This window comes from Hyposmocoma kahamanoa, unplaced genomic scaffold, assembly GCF_003589595.1.
Source record: "Hyposmocoma kahamanoa isolate Upper Pololo Valley unplaced genomic scaffold, ASM358959v1 67, whole genome shotgun sequence".
Lineage (NCBI taxonomy): Eukaryota > Metazoa > Arthropoda > Insecta > Lepidoptera > Cosmopterigidae > Hyposmocoma > Hyposmocoma kahamanoa.
Window position 1 is genome coordinate 6,958,066 of NW_020653855.1, and position 15,391 is coordinate 6,973,456.

Consider the following 15,391-nt stretch of genomic DNA (forward strand, 5'->3'; position numbering starts at 1 on the left):
AAGAAATATGTTCACGATCTATGAGATATCATTTTGATGGTGATAGTCATTGACTTACAATTATATGGACGTCGGGTCCGTGCTAAAAAGTGTCCGAACTTATAGGGCGTTAAAATCGTATACAGAGCGTCATTCACGCTTTAGTCTTCGTTTGTTCGACTGACAGCAAAGCAAGCAAAATTAAACAGTACTGCGATGACATTACAATTTAAATTCAACGTTTTAGCTTTTTCATATTCCTTTACATATCACTACGTTTAAATAGGTTGACTTGGGACATTTTTTTCGTGGTTTTTGTATTAGACCCGTCGTCCATTTGTTTGTAAGTCAATGGTGATAGTTGTTTGTTCACATTTTTGATCTCGAATTATATATTAGGGTATACACCATCCAAAGGTTGAATAGTTATTTGTTATGCAAGGCTGCATAGCCGTTGTTTGACGCGTTGAAACCTGAACAAGCGAAGGAAGCTAAGATTAAGATTATTCCCGAGGGTTTCAAGGCACGAGACGCAAACTAACTAACTTTGCTGCCGAGCGAAACACACAACTTTTCACTCACTATAGCGAGGAAAATGGAAGATGAAAGAAAAACAGTTAAACTATATGACATCAGTTTTTTAATTATTTTTTTTCTTCTTTCCATAAAGGAAAAGGCAAAGGTTTTACACCATACAGCCAAGTCTTAGTATATTATTCTTTTTTGGTACATGAAGTTGAATTATGTTTCTGTAAATATGGACGCCACAAAGAGGATAGGCAATTTGAGGCGGCGTGCTTGGATTGACTCGGGATTCCTTAGAACGGGCCGATACGGGTATTTTAGTTCGAGATTCGTATAATTTCGCGTTTTAATCTTCGATTACGGCACAATAGCACTATCCTATTCCACTTTAAACTAGATTTCACAAAATAATTGAAAGTCAAAATAAAAACGACACTTTTCCCTCCAAAAGGTCCAGAGCGAATTCAGTTTTTTAATCAAAACAAAACAGTTTATCTTCGGATGCGTTCTGAATTTACACCTTATTAATTTTCATTCTTGCTTGTACTTTAATTTAGTGTGATTATCAAAATTATTTTAGTTATTCGAAGAATTAAAATAATTTAAAGTAAAAATGCCAACAGATTTATATTACATAAATAAATAATGTACAACAAATCGTTTAGTTCTTTATCGTGTATCTTTTTTTTTCAACGAAAGAAATAGTTACTTCGAATTTCAAAAACCTTTTTCCAAGCCTTTCCGAGCTGGTGAGGTGAAAAAGTTATTTAAAGTGATTGCTTGACTCGATCATTAGTAAGAAAAACAAAATTGACATATTTCTTTGTTTACAGGCTGACGATGACAAATGCCAGATCTTGTCACCCAAGAAAGTAAGTTTGATTTATATTTTATATGTACAAATTTTAACGCCTCATTTCAACTTCTGTTTAGGATACCTTTTTTTTTTTAATTTATTTAATACTTTTACAAAAACTTAAACATATTACAAGCAGCTGTAGCTCAAAAACCACTAAGGGTTTATCTGTCCACAGCGATTAAACTTTAAATTTAAATTAAAGCGACCTAAATTTCCAATTATTTTTCCTTTACAAATTTCAGGTTATTAGCTTCAGTACTTGCATTGGTGCGATAAATTAGTGTTTGTATTCCTTGTAAATGAATGAACGGAATTAATTTATGAATGATTTCATTTCCATATTTCTGCTTTAGTGCACATTAAGATTTTATTTATTTTCTTCTGTGACAAAATGGCGCGCATCTAGAGTTGAACAAGCGCCCGGATTTTAACTCGGCGCTTTATTATCTTAAGGTTTAAATCGAGTTAAAACCCATTAACGCCCAAAATGGCGTGCAAAAATTATTTACAACTTAATATTTGTTTTAAATCGAGTTTTGTTCAAATATTAATGATAAAACTACAAAATTTTATTGCTTTCTGATTTAGACGATTCGAAGTTCATGATAGAAGTACTTTTAAATAGAAAACCACCGCGAGACTCTGATATTATTATATATATAAAACTACAAGTTCTTACTAACTAATAAAAATAGAACGCATACTTCCCGTTAAGGTGGAAAAAAAATATTTGTACCGTTGTACGCGGATAGGCTCCAAAGCAAAGAATCAAATATGAGATAACCTGAATATGGAAAATATGAAATGCAAAAGCTATAATATATGGAGTGAATATTTGTGCATTTTTATGAAGTACACCCTGGTCAATTTCCGCGAGAGTAAAAAATTATCGAAATTCAAATAAACAAGATGGCCGCTATACAAATTTCAAAGCCTCCTATCACGGAGACTATTAGAGATAGGTAGGAGGTGCTCGAAGGAATGTCATAGAGGGTAACACTGGTCAACTGCCAGGGTTAAAAAAATTCAAGATGGCGATTTCAAAATGGATGCCGCACAAAAACTTGCTACGATCCGGCTGAAAATTGGCATGCGAAGGTCTTTAGGAGTCCTTAATCACAATTTGGGATCAAAAATTGCTTTTCGCCATTTTTTAATATGGCTGCCATATAAGTGTTATTTTCGTTAAAAGTAAGAGCCGAAAGAGATTTGTCTGATTCGACTGAAAATTGGCATGTGAAGGCTACTAGAAATAATAATTTGTGCTCAAAATTAGTTTTTCGCTATTTTCAAATATGACCGTCACAGAAGCGTTCGTTGGCGGCAGAAAAAAAATTGCTCAGATCCCTTTGAAAATTGGCATATGGGGGTCTCTAGGAGTGTTTGATAATAATTTGTGATCAAAATTGGTTTTTCACCATTTTTAAATATGGCTGCCATAGAAGCGTTTTTGGCGGCAGATGAAAATTTGCTCTAATTCTATTGAAAATCGGCATGTGTGGGAGTCTATGGGTGTTTAATAATAATTTGTAGTCAAAATTTATTTTTCGCCATTTTTTAATATGGCTGCCATACAAACTTTTTGGCGGCAGATGGAAATTTGCTCTAATTCAGCAGAAAATCGGCATGTGGGGATCTCTATGGGTGTTTAATAATAATTTGCAGTCAAAAGTTACTTTTTGCTCGGCCGTAGGCCGAGGTGTAGCGGAGGGCGAAGCCCGAAGCGTCCGCACGCCACCTTAAGTAGGTAGTATACGGAGACTATTACGGTACAAGATTTCACAATTGTTCAAAATGTAAGGCATACTTCCCGATGTAGTGGAAATAAGATATTTATAGCGTTGTTGTATCTCGACCGTCTCTTTGTTAGATTCTTTTTTCTTGGAAGCTATGCCAAAAAGAGAAGTTTAAGGAAAAAATGCCAGACAATCATTCCAAATTTCTGATTCCACAGTAACGATAATTCTGAGGGCAATACCCAGAATACCCTGATCAGAACCAATTAAAAAATATTTTTTGGTTCAAATCAGGGAGCGACTCTGGAACCTCCTCATCAAGCGCCCATAGTACTTAATCACTGTGCCAACGAAGAGCATAACCACACCCCATAATCCGAAACTGACCACGCGCCGCAGGTCGAGCTATAGGGCTCGTATTAACTAAAATGACGGAAAACTCACATATTTAAGTCGAATTTCGAATTCACTTTCTGTCGAGTCATTGCCGCGGAACCTCATGATTTTAGTTAGTAGAGGTAGGTACTTACTGCATACGGCCTTATTCCATCCTCATCATGTTACTCCGTATCGGTGACTGAATATCACCACACCATTTAGTCAGAGATAACCTGTTTTTATTCCAGTAACTAATACGTATCTATTATTTTTAGTTCGTCATCTTTGAAACACCATAGATGCCACTTGTAAGTACATAGTTTCATATAAATTTTTATTTTTTATTTAAAATTTTAGGAAATACTAAATTTTTTTTTTATAATACCAAGTAACGAAGGAAACATGGGCCTGGTGGTAAGCGACACGCCTGTTCATAACAGTGCCACTCACAGCTTTAAACCGCAAAAATCGGAGGGTACTGCTAGTGCGCCCGTCACCCTAAGACATAAGTTGACAAGTGCCATGAGCCCATAATTTCCTGCCGTAATTAACTTCCTCCGAACCTGAGACTTCGATTCCCGGGCCGTAAGAAATGGTCTGCATTTATTTCTCTCGTGAGTTTGGTTGTAATTTGTGTTTAGAATATTTTTTAGATTATATATATAATATAGAACTAATATTAGTTGGAATAGTTTTTTGCGTAAGCGCCGGGACAAACACACATGATCTTAAAATTGAAATACAATATTATAAACTTTACAGCAAAAGTTAAAACAATTACAATGATAAAAAAAAATGTAAAATGATGATAAATGCGTGTCGCGGCACACGCAAACGGGATATGATCAGCTATTAGCTACAGACTGATTTTCAGCCTGCAGCGCTGGTTTTTAGCAACCCCGATACGAGTGAAGCACGGACTCGACCGCAAACAAAACAAATACATACATAACAATGTGCGTGAAACTTGATATATACTAAAATATTTACACTAAATATATAATACGAATACATGGATAAGTGTGAACTAATTTAATTACTTCATTAATAGATATATACATATGTTATATGAAAATGTAATTAATATCGTGTGCAGTAAGTAATAAATAATTTGTGAGAAATAAATTAACATGTATTGCTCGCTCCATGGCTCATGAGTGTCTTTGAGATTTTTTATGAGGCCCATAGTAAGTGACCACGGTCCCTAGGTCATCGCAGGCGACACGCACTGCTCGAAGACTTTTGTCTTCAAGAACTGCGGTATTGCGGACCAGAAGACGCTTCGGAGCTCCCCGAAAGCTGCCCAACCGAGTCGTATTCGACGATTGACTCTCCAGCCTAAGAATACTCAATAACCAGGCTTGGAAATGTTGTTTTTCAGTTACAGGTGCAAGCATTACAGACGTTCACACAGCTATCGGTGCTTGAGATCTGCTGTAATGCGTCACGCCGGGCCTACTAAAAGTCAGTGAGTACAAGATTTTATTCATTTATATATCCTTTTTGTTTAATTAACAGATTCTGAATTTGGTCATTTTAAGAACATTTTAGTTACATCTGAAGCATTGACTTACAAATAAATGGACGACGGGTCTAATACAAAAACCACGAAAAAAATGTCCCAAGTCAACCTATTCGAAATTTAAATTGTAATGTCATCGCAGTATCGCGCTGTCAGTAGAACAAATGAAGACTAAAGCGGAGTTTGGCGCTCTGTATACGATTTTAGCGCCTTACAAGTGCGGACACTTTTTAGCGCGGACCCGACGTCCATATAATTGTAAGTCAATGATCTGAAGTTTATTATCCACCACAACAGTGAGGATATGAGATTTTTATATAACGTACATATACGTTCGTGCGTTCGTGTGTTTATGCATGCGTGAGAGCTTCTGTTCGTGCACAGAACAATAAATGCAGTAGAAGTGGTTAGTTAGCGTCTGGCGCGTGCCAAGTATAGGTCTAAAAGACCTATCTGAGCGCAGTCCGCCATTTTTGCTGTGTTTGGTATGGTTGTGTCGTACTTTCGTGCAAATTCTCTAAAATCCTAGAAAAGTGCCAGATTGTGCTGTTTTGGAGTGCAAAAATGATAGCAGCACCAATAATATTACCCGTGGTGCTATTTCATATCATCGGGAAGTCTTTTTTATGTTTGTCGAAATATTTTTTTTGCTACAAGGGAAGTAAAGCTTATGTCCCGGCAATATGGTCGCTTCTTGTTTGGATAACTAAATAAATAACTCCAATTCGTCGTCGTTCAGCAATGAACCGCTAGATAGCAGCATATTGATTGAAATTTCAATATAGTATCAAAACGTAACTTGTAATAATAGTTAACGGGATTCAACGATGTGCTAACAGGGGAAAATTTAAATTATATTGACAATCGAGAATTTGTTATTTCTTTGTAAATTTAAAACCACGACCAATCAATATCAAGATTTGGTAATGTTTCAAATTAAGGATGGTTGAGTTTTGGCGACATCGGTTTTGAAAATAATCGAGGCCTAAGTGTGAAGCCAGACGAGCGTAATTTTGTGAGTTGTGAGTTGCGTTTTTTGAGTTGCGCCGCATTCGGTTTCATATAAAAGTACGGGTAGTTTCACACGACGACGAAAAATGAGTTATCTGCCGACTCACGGGAGTAATGACGACTGACTTTCGGTCGCATCGTGTGTCGGGCTGGCGCGGGTGGAGGTAAGGGTGAGGGAAGGGGTCACTTTGGTATAAGATGTGTGTGAATATAGACGTTTCTTGCGAAAATATTCGATATTAAATATAAATAATTGAATAACTTACTTGTAAGTTATTATTTAGTCTTTCCTCTGGACTGATGGCTTGTCTCATATCTGTATCTGACTTAGCAAAAAAGGTTTTACTAGGTTTAATCATTCTTGAAAAACATTTATTGGCATGTGGTAGTACTTAACAATTGATCTGGATGTTCACATAAACTTGTATTAATATATGAAAATGCCCACACTTTAATCATTTCATATTAAGTGGATGTACCCAGTTTCTTTTTCGAACTTTTATTTTTCATGGATCTATTACACTATTACGACACAAACAACCCGTATAAACGCCTAAAAGCAACTGAATGTAATACGTCCGTCTGGCGCTCCAACCGATCGAGCGCAAAAAAAACGCAACTCACAACTCACAAAATTACACTCGTCTGGTCTCACACTAAGGCACTTCATTTTTTTTTCTTCCGTGTACTCGTGCGTGCGTGCCACAATTTGTGTGTGTGTGGAAATCGTTATTTTGGCATTTAGGCTCAACTCACACTGCAGCAGAGTCGAAGCGTCGCGACGCGTCATGTTTTTCGCCTATAGCATATTCATGTCTATTTTCCCATTATTAAGGTACAAATTTGTGTTGTGCAAATATGGAGACGCATCGACGCTTTGCTGCGGACGAGCGGCCTTTTTTTTGCCGTACGTTACTTGGGCGCAGTGAGGCGTCAGACGCCGACCACACTGTGATCCGGGCGCACTAATAACACTAACACGCGACGCGACGATTCGAATCTGCGTCAGTGTGAGTTGACCCTTACAGTCCGCTTAGTGGAAATAAAAGGTTCTTATAATATATCTCTTCTGCTTTCGATGGATACTATGAACTAAAAAATTTAGTTTTTTTTTTATGGAAAGTTCAAATGAAGTTTTTTATGTAATAATCATCGTAGAAAAGGTTATTTGAAATAACGAGTAGGATGATTAGCTTTTAAGATAACGGTAGGAATACACTTTTTTTAATAATAACATTATTTCAAAATTTAAATGTAAAATCCATGGTAAAATTTCCTTTCTTATAGAGACTTTTCTTACAAATTTCTATTACATGTGCTTGCTATACGTCTCTAAAATGCCTGTGTACTTTATGTTTCAGATTAGCATTATTTCGTACGAAAGTATATAACATACTGGCCCCTCCATTTCTCAGAAATCTACTTATTAGTAAGTATATTTTAACCGGTACGTGTATTAACAATTGATAGAGTACGTCGGAGCAAAAATGCTATTATTGCTGTAAAAGAAATTGTAATTGTCTATTTGATGATTAAAATTCACATTTGCATGTGATTTATGCATCTCAATCATTGACTTACAAATAAATGGACGACAGGTCTAATACAAAAACCACGAAAAAAATGTCCCAAGTCAACCTATTTAAACGTAGTGACACGTAAAGGAATATGAAAAAGCTAAAACGTTGAATTTAAATTGTAATGTCATCGCAGTACTGTCTAATTTTGCTTGCTTCGCTGTCAGTCGAACAAACGAAGACTAAAGCGTGAATGACGCTCTGTATACGATTTTAACGCCCTATAAGTTCGGACACTTTTTATCGCGGACCCGACGTCCATATAATTGTAAGTCAATGATCTCAATACTCAATATATTTATTGTCTTCATATTGTACATAATGTGACGCCACAGAAAGGCAGACAGACACACAGATACAGACAAAGGTTTGAAACTTATAACTCCCCGCCTTTTGCGTATGAGGTTAAACAATAATTCTAAGAATAATTAATGTCCCTTTTGTAGGATACCAGTCTTACATCATTTCCAGCCCTGTATTACCCAGTGCTGGTGTCGCATCCAACCTCCACGAATGACCAGCGGGGCAGACTACAAAGACAGACTAACTAGATTGACAGGAATTAGAAATTAGACCGACTTTCTTTTGACACGACAAGGTTCGTCCTGCCTAAACCTCTGACGCGAACTAACGACTTTTCCTGACTGGATTTAAAATAAATAGAATAAAATAAGAAGAGATTTATTTCTCCACAAAACATAGGAACCGCAACACTTAAGGACTAATAGAAAATACAATTGAGTGATGTGGGCAAAAGGGTTCAAGACAGCATTGCTGACTTTCAGTCTTCACCTGTAAGCTAGCTATTCGCTTGCTGCACCAAGCTAATATCCGGATTGTATACCAATTAACCGAGCTGAGCAGAGGCCACCTTTCGCTCCTGCAAAATTTTTCGGTCCTGTGCATCTCTTGTCCTGGTTTTACCCGCAACTTTTACTACGTCATCAACACAGCGTGACATTGAACGACCCGGATTTCTTCGGACTGTCCTTGGCCACCATTCCGTCAAAGCTTTGCTCCAACGGCCATCACCACGTCTAACCAGATGTCTTGCTCTACTCCACTTAAGGAAACATCTTGAACGTTCAACAGTCTTATAAATGTCTCTTTTATTCCAGCGGCACCTGCAATAACGTCAACCAAAGCATGTGGCAACAGCACAATCGCCGAGGAAAGATTTGCAATTGCCTCTCACGACACCACGTTCACTGACAAAACTCCAAAAACCACAACTACTATTACTTCTAAGAAACTGAGTAGCAATTCTTAGAGACATTTTGTGCATATACAGAGTAATTTTTAAAATACAAACAACCTCGCATGACTAAGTTTTTTTGTCCTTTTTTAGATCTATATTTGGCAGAATAAAGGACTACTCACATTTGACCATGCCGGGCGCGAGCCGAGTTACGTACAAGGCTCGGATTGGAAATGCTGCTTACGTTTTATATGAAGTGACATGGACGAGTGACGCCCGAGCCTCGGATGCGGATCGACCCGCCTCGGCTCGTAATGTCAACACTCTGTGACTCTTTCTAATTTAAGACCGTGCGTATGTACATACGTGACTCGGATCTCGGACACGGCTCGCGCCCAGCACGGTCTAATGTGAATGAACCTTAAGTTCAAACGTGCTAGCGTCCTCCGCGACGACTTCCACGTGCGTCCTGCATGGTGTTATTACCGTTTAGAGCGATCTATTGAAATCTATTCAATCTATTCAATTTTGTATGAAAATAAAACCTCATGAACTATTAAAGTCATGGAACAAAAGTTGTTGTTTAAGATGTTAGTGATACAGTCCTGCAAGTTTGTTAGTATTATAAAAATTATCCTGTATACAACCAATTCGGAGATAGGGCGCGTGTCCATTATGTCGTGACGACAGATAGTCGTACAGTTTAGTGTGTCTTGGTACAAGCCAAATATTTCAATAAAATTGTTCACATATAACACAACACGATTAACTGTCGTTCATGAGTTTTTTGACGTTACCACGACAGACTGTCGTGACAATGAGAAAAACTAGAACGACTGTCGTCCAACTGTAAATAGAACGTTACGACATAATACGAACGCTTTATTTTTTCTGTACAATACGATAACGACCTTCCAACAATATGTTAAAATAAAAAATGAAGTCGAGCTTAGAAATATATTTTATTGAAATTAATCAAAAAGCGTCATTCTCCTCTTCGTCGTAATATTTATTCGGTAGCCGCTGTCCACGACATCTCGCAAAGAACCCTCGCCGCCACAGCAGAACAGTCACGAAGACTAGCGGAAACGTAGCCAAAATACCTAGAAATAAAATTTTTGATTTTATAATTAAAAGTCCTCGTATAAATGGTGTGTGACAATGATATGAGAGTGTTATCATTGTGTAACCTAGTGCGTGATGTTTTTCACGCGCAGTTTACAAGAGAGGTATAATAAATTCCTCAGTGGAATTATAATACTGTATGAGTAACCATAGAGAGACCTTTTGTTTGCAAGAATTTTTCGGGAAGGGAAACATTGTTAAGAAGGTATTTAACTTATGAAGGTAATTTCCAGAAAGCAGAAACATCTGTGAGACAAACCAGTGTAGAATGGCTAGTGCGTAGTAAGGGCATACAGCTCATTTTCTTCGCCTTGTAGCAAAGATTTAAGGATCGTAAGGAAATTGGGAGTACTTTCTAAACGATGATAGAGTATATGCACCTAAATAATGCCTATTTACTGTCGTAACCCTGGTTATTGCATTTAGGAAACAAGTCTGCAGCATTCCACTCCATAGCCGTTCGTCATATAAATGTGGAAGCGAAGAAATCCTAAGAATATCACAATATAGGGGTGAAACGCCAGCCTGCGTGTATTCCCCGGACTATGGAAAGGGGAAGGCGGAATTAAATCGTGCCATTCCCTCGCACAATCTCTGTAATATATTCTGTAGAATAGCGATAAGCAGGCAACTTTACGACGCTGTTTAAGGCTCTGTAGTTTCCCTTCTACTAAATCGTGAGTCACCTGTAAACCTCTTGACACGCTTGCCAACTAAATCCCATATGTAGCAACTGTACTCCATACACGGCCGGATTTGAGCTTGGTACAGCTGAACTAATATGTTAAATAGATAGGACGCTGCAGAGACACATTGTGTAAATGGGGTTTCAGGGATACTAGTCAAACCCAATGTGACTGCGGTGCCCCAACACAGTCCATGCTGCACTTACTGTTGTGCCCCTTGTGTTCTAATACCTGTACGAGGGAATATCTCTACGCGGCCACGGACAGCGCAGTCAAGGTAGTAACGTACTATTCAGGGTCAATATAGGCTTGAAATAAAAGAAATATCAACACGATAAGAAGAAGTATGTAAAATTTTTGTAGATAGTACCACTTTCCATCAGGTCTTTTCCATCGACAATTTGTCTATAGATTTGGGGTTACTGAAGAAATATCGCGTTGAAAAATTGCGTCGCTTATACTGGACTATCTTAAATCTCCTGCTTCTGTAGATCTTCCTACGCTTTAATCTGAAGTGCAACCTTGCTGCTTTGCGATTTTGATGATAGAAACACAGCTACACTCCACTCTGCTTGATGGACTTTATGGCATCCAGTACCGGTTTTTTTACGATTATCAAGTGACGGTGATGGCAAGTAACACTAACTAACAATTTGCAATCTCAAAGACCTTAGGGGTCATCCTGAAACATAAAGTAGCCTATATGCATATAGTTTCACCAGCACCCTTGCCCTTCAAAACCAGTGTCTCAACAATAATCTTGCTACTTCTGCTTTCAATATGAATCAATAAGATGGTGCGCTTACCAATCATGATGCCCAATATCATGGCTACATCAGGGCCAGGACCTTCTACAAGCTTCTCACTCACACGACACTCGAGGGTTTTTGAGAGCTCGTGCAGCTTTGCGAAGGACATCCCTCTGAGGTCGCGCGGCTTTTTGCAGCTACAACAAACTACTTTTCATCATCGAACATTTACATTGATAAGATAACATTTACACTTTTAGAGTTAAAGCGACCCAATCCAAATTCCAACTTTTTAGTGTCTTACATTACATACCAAGATAGTAGAGTCTGGATTAGATACGAAACTGGGTGTGGATTACAAAAGAAACTAGCCAAATAATATAAATTTTGTGTATTATTTTGAATGCGCTAAAACACCTCACAAAAAACCCAACATACTTACATCATGCTATCAGCACTGATGCCACTTCTGTTCATCAACGGTACCAGCACATTCACCATCCACTGGCAGTTGCAATCGCAAATGTAGTTGTTGTTCCCAAAATCCATATTCGTCAACTGATCCCATTGATCGAGAAAATTGGAATTAATCTCCGATATATTATTGTTGTTTAGGTACAACTGAAACATAAAATGTAACATAGGTTAGGAATTACAATAACTAGAAAATGATCTCTCTGGGTCGACCAACTTAACGAAGACCGGTGGAGGCGGATCTGCGTTAACTACATGCCATCGATTAGTGAGAGATTACACAGGACCGAAAATAGTGGCATCTTCTCGTTCCGGGCACTTTTTGGGTCGCTGAACCAGCGGAGTATGTAAGAAAATTAACAGACTTGGGATCCAGTTGAGATGTCTCGATAACATCTCAACCAATACGCCTTTAATACCGGGCCTTTTATTAAGGGAGCCACCATACTTGCTAACGCGGAATCGGCTAAAGCCGGTCAGAAAATGTAATAAGGCTTAAAAGCCGTTGTACGTTTAGCGTCTGCTGTCCGAGTTTTTCCACTTATTATTCCATGGTATAGCTGCGGTTCAAGATGTGCGAGGTAGCCAGAAGGTGCGAGGATGTGTAGTGAAGCTGTAAAGCGGTGTGTAGCTGCGCGGGTGAGGTGCAAAATGGTGGGATGGTCGAAGGCGACGACAAACTTGGTCGAGTACCTCGTATATCGACTCATCCGTAGAACAAAGACCTTTGTGCAAGACTGCTTATTCTCAGGACACGGTATATTTCTATCGTTGTTCCTTGCTGTGCATATCAGATGACCGTTGTTCACTTTTATATTTCCGAAACGAAGTAACATATAAAATTTCTGAATACACCTATAGATAGGCCTTAGTTTGAATAATGAGATTATGTATTTATCCTCTTTTCGATGTATAATTACATCGGACTCTGTTCTTCGGATGAGTCGATATATTCCACGCTCACATCTCTCGCTTTCTTGTATGTACAAATACCCTCCGCTAGCCCTTTTCGGAATGCAATGATCCTAACATTGCAGCTTGGCGGCAAAAATAGGTAAGGTTCAACAGTAATTGTCGACGAGACGGATGTCGGATGTAGAACGGGAGTAGACGCCCTGTTTTTTTCGGCTTGTATCTAGTTAATGCGTTACATAATTTACATAAACTTCACTGTGCTGTGGCCAAAAAAATACGCTTTCATTCTATTTCATGGCAATGTAAATTGCGGACCGATAGAAGTACTTATAAACGTTCGTTACCTGCTTTATGTTCGGATATCGTTCCACATTGTGATCATCCGCAGACACCAAAAACCCCGGGTCGATTACAGTCAATCGAGGATTATAACAGACGTACAAAGTGACCAGGCTATGTAAACCTCCCAGTATCCCAGCTCCTATATGCTCGAGTTTGTTGAGGTGACATAAGCGGAGTTCTCTCAGTTTTGTCAGCTCAGAAATGGCGCTGAAATAGGAAGAAATATACATAGTCAGGTGGGGTAGGATGAAGAGGGACTTTAAGCCTCAACTCATAATTTAAAGAGTTTAGTCTTTCAGGCGATAAAACAGATAAATAAATTAGTTCAAACGATATTAAAGAAACTACGATGCTTCAAATTCAGAACGAAAAAAATTTGATATTCATAAGAAATACGATGATGATTTTGAAGTGTGCGTTGTTAAAGAACAATTTTTTTACGCAAACTCATAGCCTCGCACAAGGAAAACCCCGTATCGTGGGTGCCACGGACACACACAAAGACAACCATAAACTACACCCAAACTCAGGAGATAAATAAATGTAAGCCATACAAATATTTCTCCCAGCCCGAGAATCAAACCCGGGACCTCTGCGTGACTGATCAACATGGTAACCGTTCGGCTACGGAAGCAGTAATATACCTACATAAACTGAGTTCTGTGATTTCTGGGTGCTGAATAAGATTTCCAAAGACTTGGGAACTGGGAAATTATTGTGGTCGTAGTGACCACAATAATACATATCATCATAATACACCGTCGACTTTTTTATAAAAAAAAATAACCAACCTCAATAGTTTCCATTTAGAATCCATTTATTACATAACACCACAACACAATAATAAACAGTAAAAAAAAAAGTAAAAAAGAAACAGAACTAAATTAAAACTAAAACAAACTAAATTAAAACAAACAGAAAATAGAATAACAAAAAAGAAAATTAATTAAAAATAAAATCTTAGCAATAAATAATTATGCGACCACAAAGCTAGTCAACACTATTGTTGTACTAAGTATCTACTTACCCGCACACATGACATCTGTCATGCGGCTGTGGCGTATGTAATAGGATCCACTCAGCTAATGTCACCGCCGGGAAGAGGCTGTGACGCTGATTTTCAGTGGACCCTAATAGTAAATAGTAATAGTACTTCGTGGAATTACTTATATTTGTCAAGTTTTATTGATATCTGGTAACAGAATGTGGGTGAAATTCAATAAACCGGATTTATCCACTGAAGGGTGCCAACCCTTAGAAGTGAAATATTTTCTTAAAATAATACAAAAAATTCAATTATTAAAATTTGACCACTACTGAGGCACCTTCTTTCCAACAAAAAGTGAATCATCGAAATCAATTCACAAATGTCGGAATCATCTCGTAACACACACAAAAAACAATAAAAATGCCGTATTGAGAATGTCCTCCTTCTTTTGTCTGTTAAAAATGTGAATGTACTTACGTTGTCTCATTCAGGTTTCCAATCGGGTTCTTATCAAAGTTCAAATAAACCAAGTTGACAGCTTCCTTGAGCACACTTGGTACTTCAGCAAGCCTGTTGTCGCTGAGATCAAGATATTCTAGACGTCTGTGTCGGCGGAACATCCCTTCGGGAAGAGATTGTAGTTTACAGCCACTTACCTTGAGCTCCTATAGGAACAAAATGTTTCTTATTGATATACATTACAGAGCGTTAAGAATAATGTTCCAGACAACCACACTAATTACATCAAACTGGTCTCAGACTAGACCCTACGTGGGCCTCCGAGCGGAACACACTGGTTGCCCGGATCGGACGAGATCTCTCTGCAGGCATAGTAGCGGCTTTGCTGGCGGATCAAGAGTCCCATGAGACAGTGGTCTCCTTTTGCGAAGCGGTGAAGCTCCAGAAGGAGATCGCCGTGCGTGATCGAGTGAGACTAGAGCTAACGTGGAAGGCAATAAAGAAAAGGACTACTAACTAAACTAACCCAACGATCCTGCTAGCTATGTAAAATATGTTGCCCTTCTGCCGCCCTTCACTACTTACTACGTCTTTTCTTATCTTAGCTTTGCGTGCAACTACGTGAACTTAGCTAAGTTAGCTTCGTTTGCGGTGTGGCCTGCGCTTTCAGATATAGCTAGAACTTTGTCTGTCTTTGCCTACCTCAATAGGAATCCAATAACATAACTACGTAAGTAAGTAAGACTCTTCGACTGAACATATTTGTGCCAAAAACCACATACCTTCAAAACCGTTAACTCAGAAATAGCAGCCATCGTAACCTGGTCTATGACTACCAGAGGATTTCCACTGAGATCTAAACTGGTTA

At 38.3% G+C, this 15,391-nt stretch overlaps 2 protein-coding genes across 2 annotated transcripts in view; one reads left to right on the top strand and one right to left on the bottom strand.

Annotated features, from left to right (window-relative positions):
• LOC113232203 overlaps nucleotides 1–9,712 on the top strand; it is a 34,165-nt gene extending 24,453 nt beyond the window's left edge. The window contains exons 15-19 of the mRNA XM_026466846.1: nucleotides 1,338–1,376; nucleotides 3,753–3,785; nucleotides 4,859–4,945; nucleotides 7,372–7,439; nucleotides 8,706–9,712. Of these exons, the coding sequence (XP_026322631.1) occupies nucleotides 1,338–1,376; nucleotides 3,753–3,785; nucleotides 4,859–4,945; nucleotides 7,372–7,439; nucleotides 8,706–8,857 (379 nt within the window). The 3' untranslated portion in view covers nucleotides 8,858–9,712. The remainder of the gene's footprint in view (nucleotides 1–1,337; nucleotides 1,377–3,752; nucleotides 3,786–4,858; nucleotides 4,946–7,371; nucleotides 7,440–8,705) is intronic.
• A 43-nt stretch (nucleotides 9,713–9,755) lies between these two features.
• On the bottom strand, nucleotides 9,756–15,374 carry LOC113232204 (leucine-rich repeat-containing protein 38-like). The gene is made up of 6 exons (XM_026466848.1): nucleotides 15,306–15,374; nucleotides 14,542–14,729; nucleotides 13,079–13,283; nucleotides 11,788–11,966; nucleotides 11,403–11,542; nucleotides 9,756–9,888 (listed from the first exon to the last, which is right to left on the bottom strand). Exons 1-6 carry the CDS (start codon nucleotides 15,336–15,338, stop codon nucleotides 9,761–9,763), a joined length of 873 nt encoding a protein of 290 aa, XP_026322633.1. The 5' UTR covers nucleotides 15,339–15,374; the 3' UTR covers nucleotides 9,756–9,760.
• Nucleotides 15,375–15,391: the final 17 nt, after the last annotated feature.

What these genes read in the sequence shown, in the direction of transcription:
- LOC113232204 (XM_026466848.1), bottom strand. Translation starts at nt 15,338, where the DNA reads ATGGCTGCTATTTCTGAGTTAACGGTTTTGAAG. An exon ending in GGAAACCTGAATGAGACAAC is followed by an intron (nt 13,284 to 14,541) that starts GTAAGTACATTC and finishes TTCCTATTTCAG; the next exon opens with CGCCATTTCTGAGCTGACAA. An exon ending in ATCAGTGCTGATAGCATGAT is followed by an intron (nt 11,543 to 11,787) that starts GTAAGTATGTTG and finishes AGTTTGTTGTAG; the next exon opens with CTGCAAAAAGCCGCGCGACC.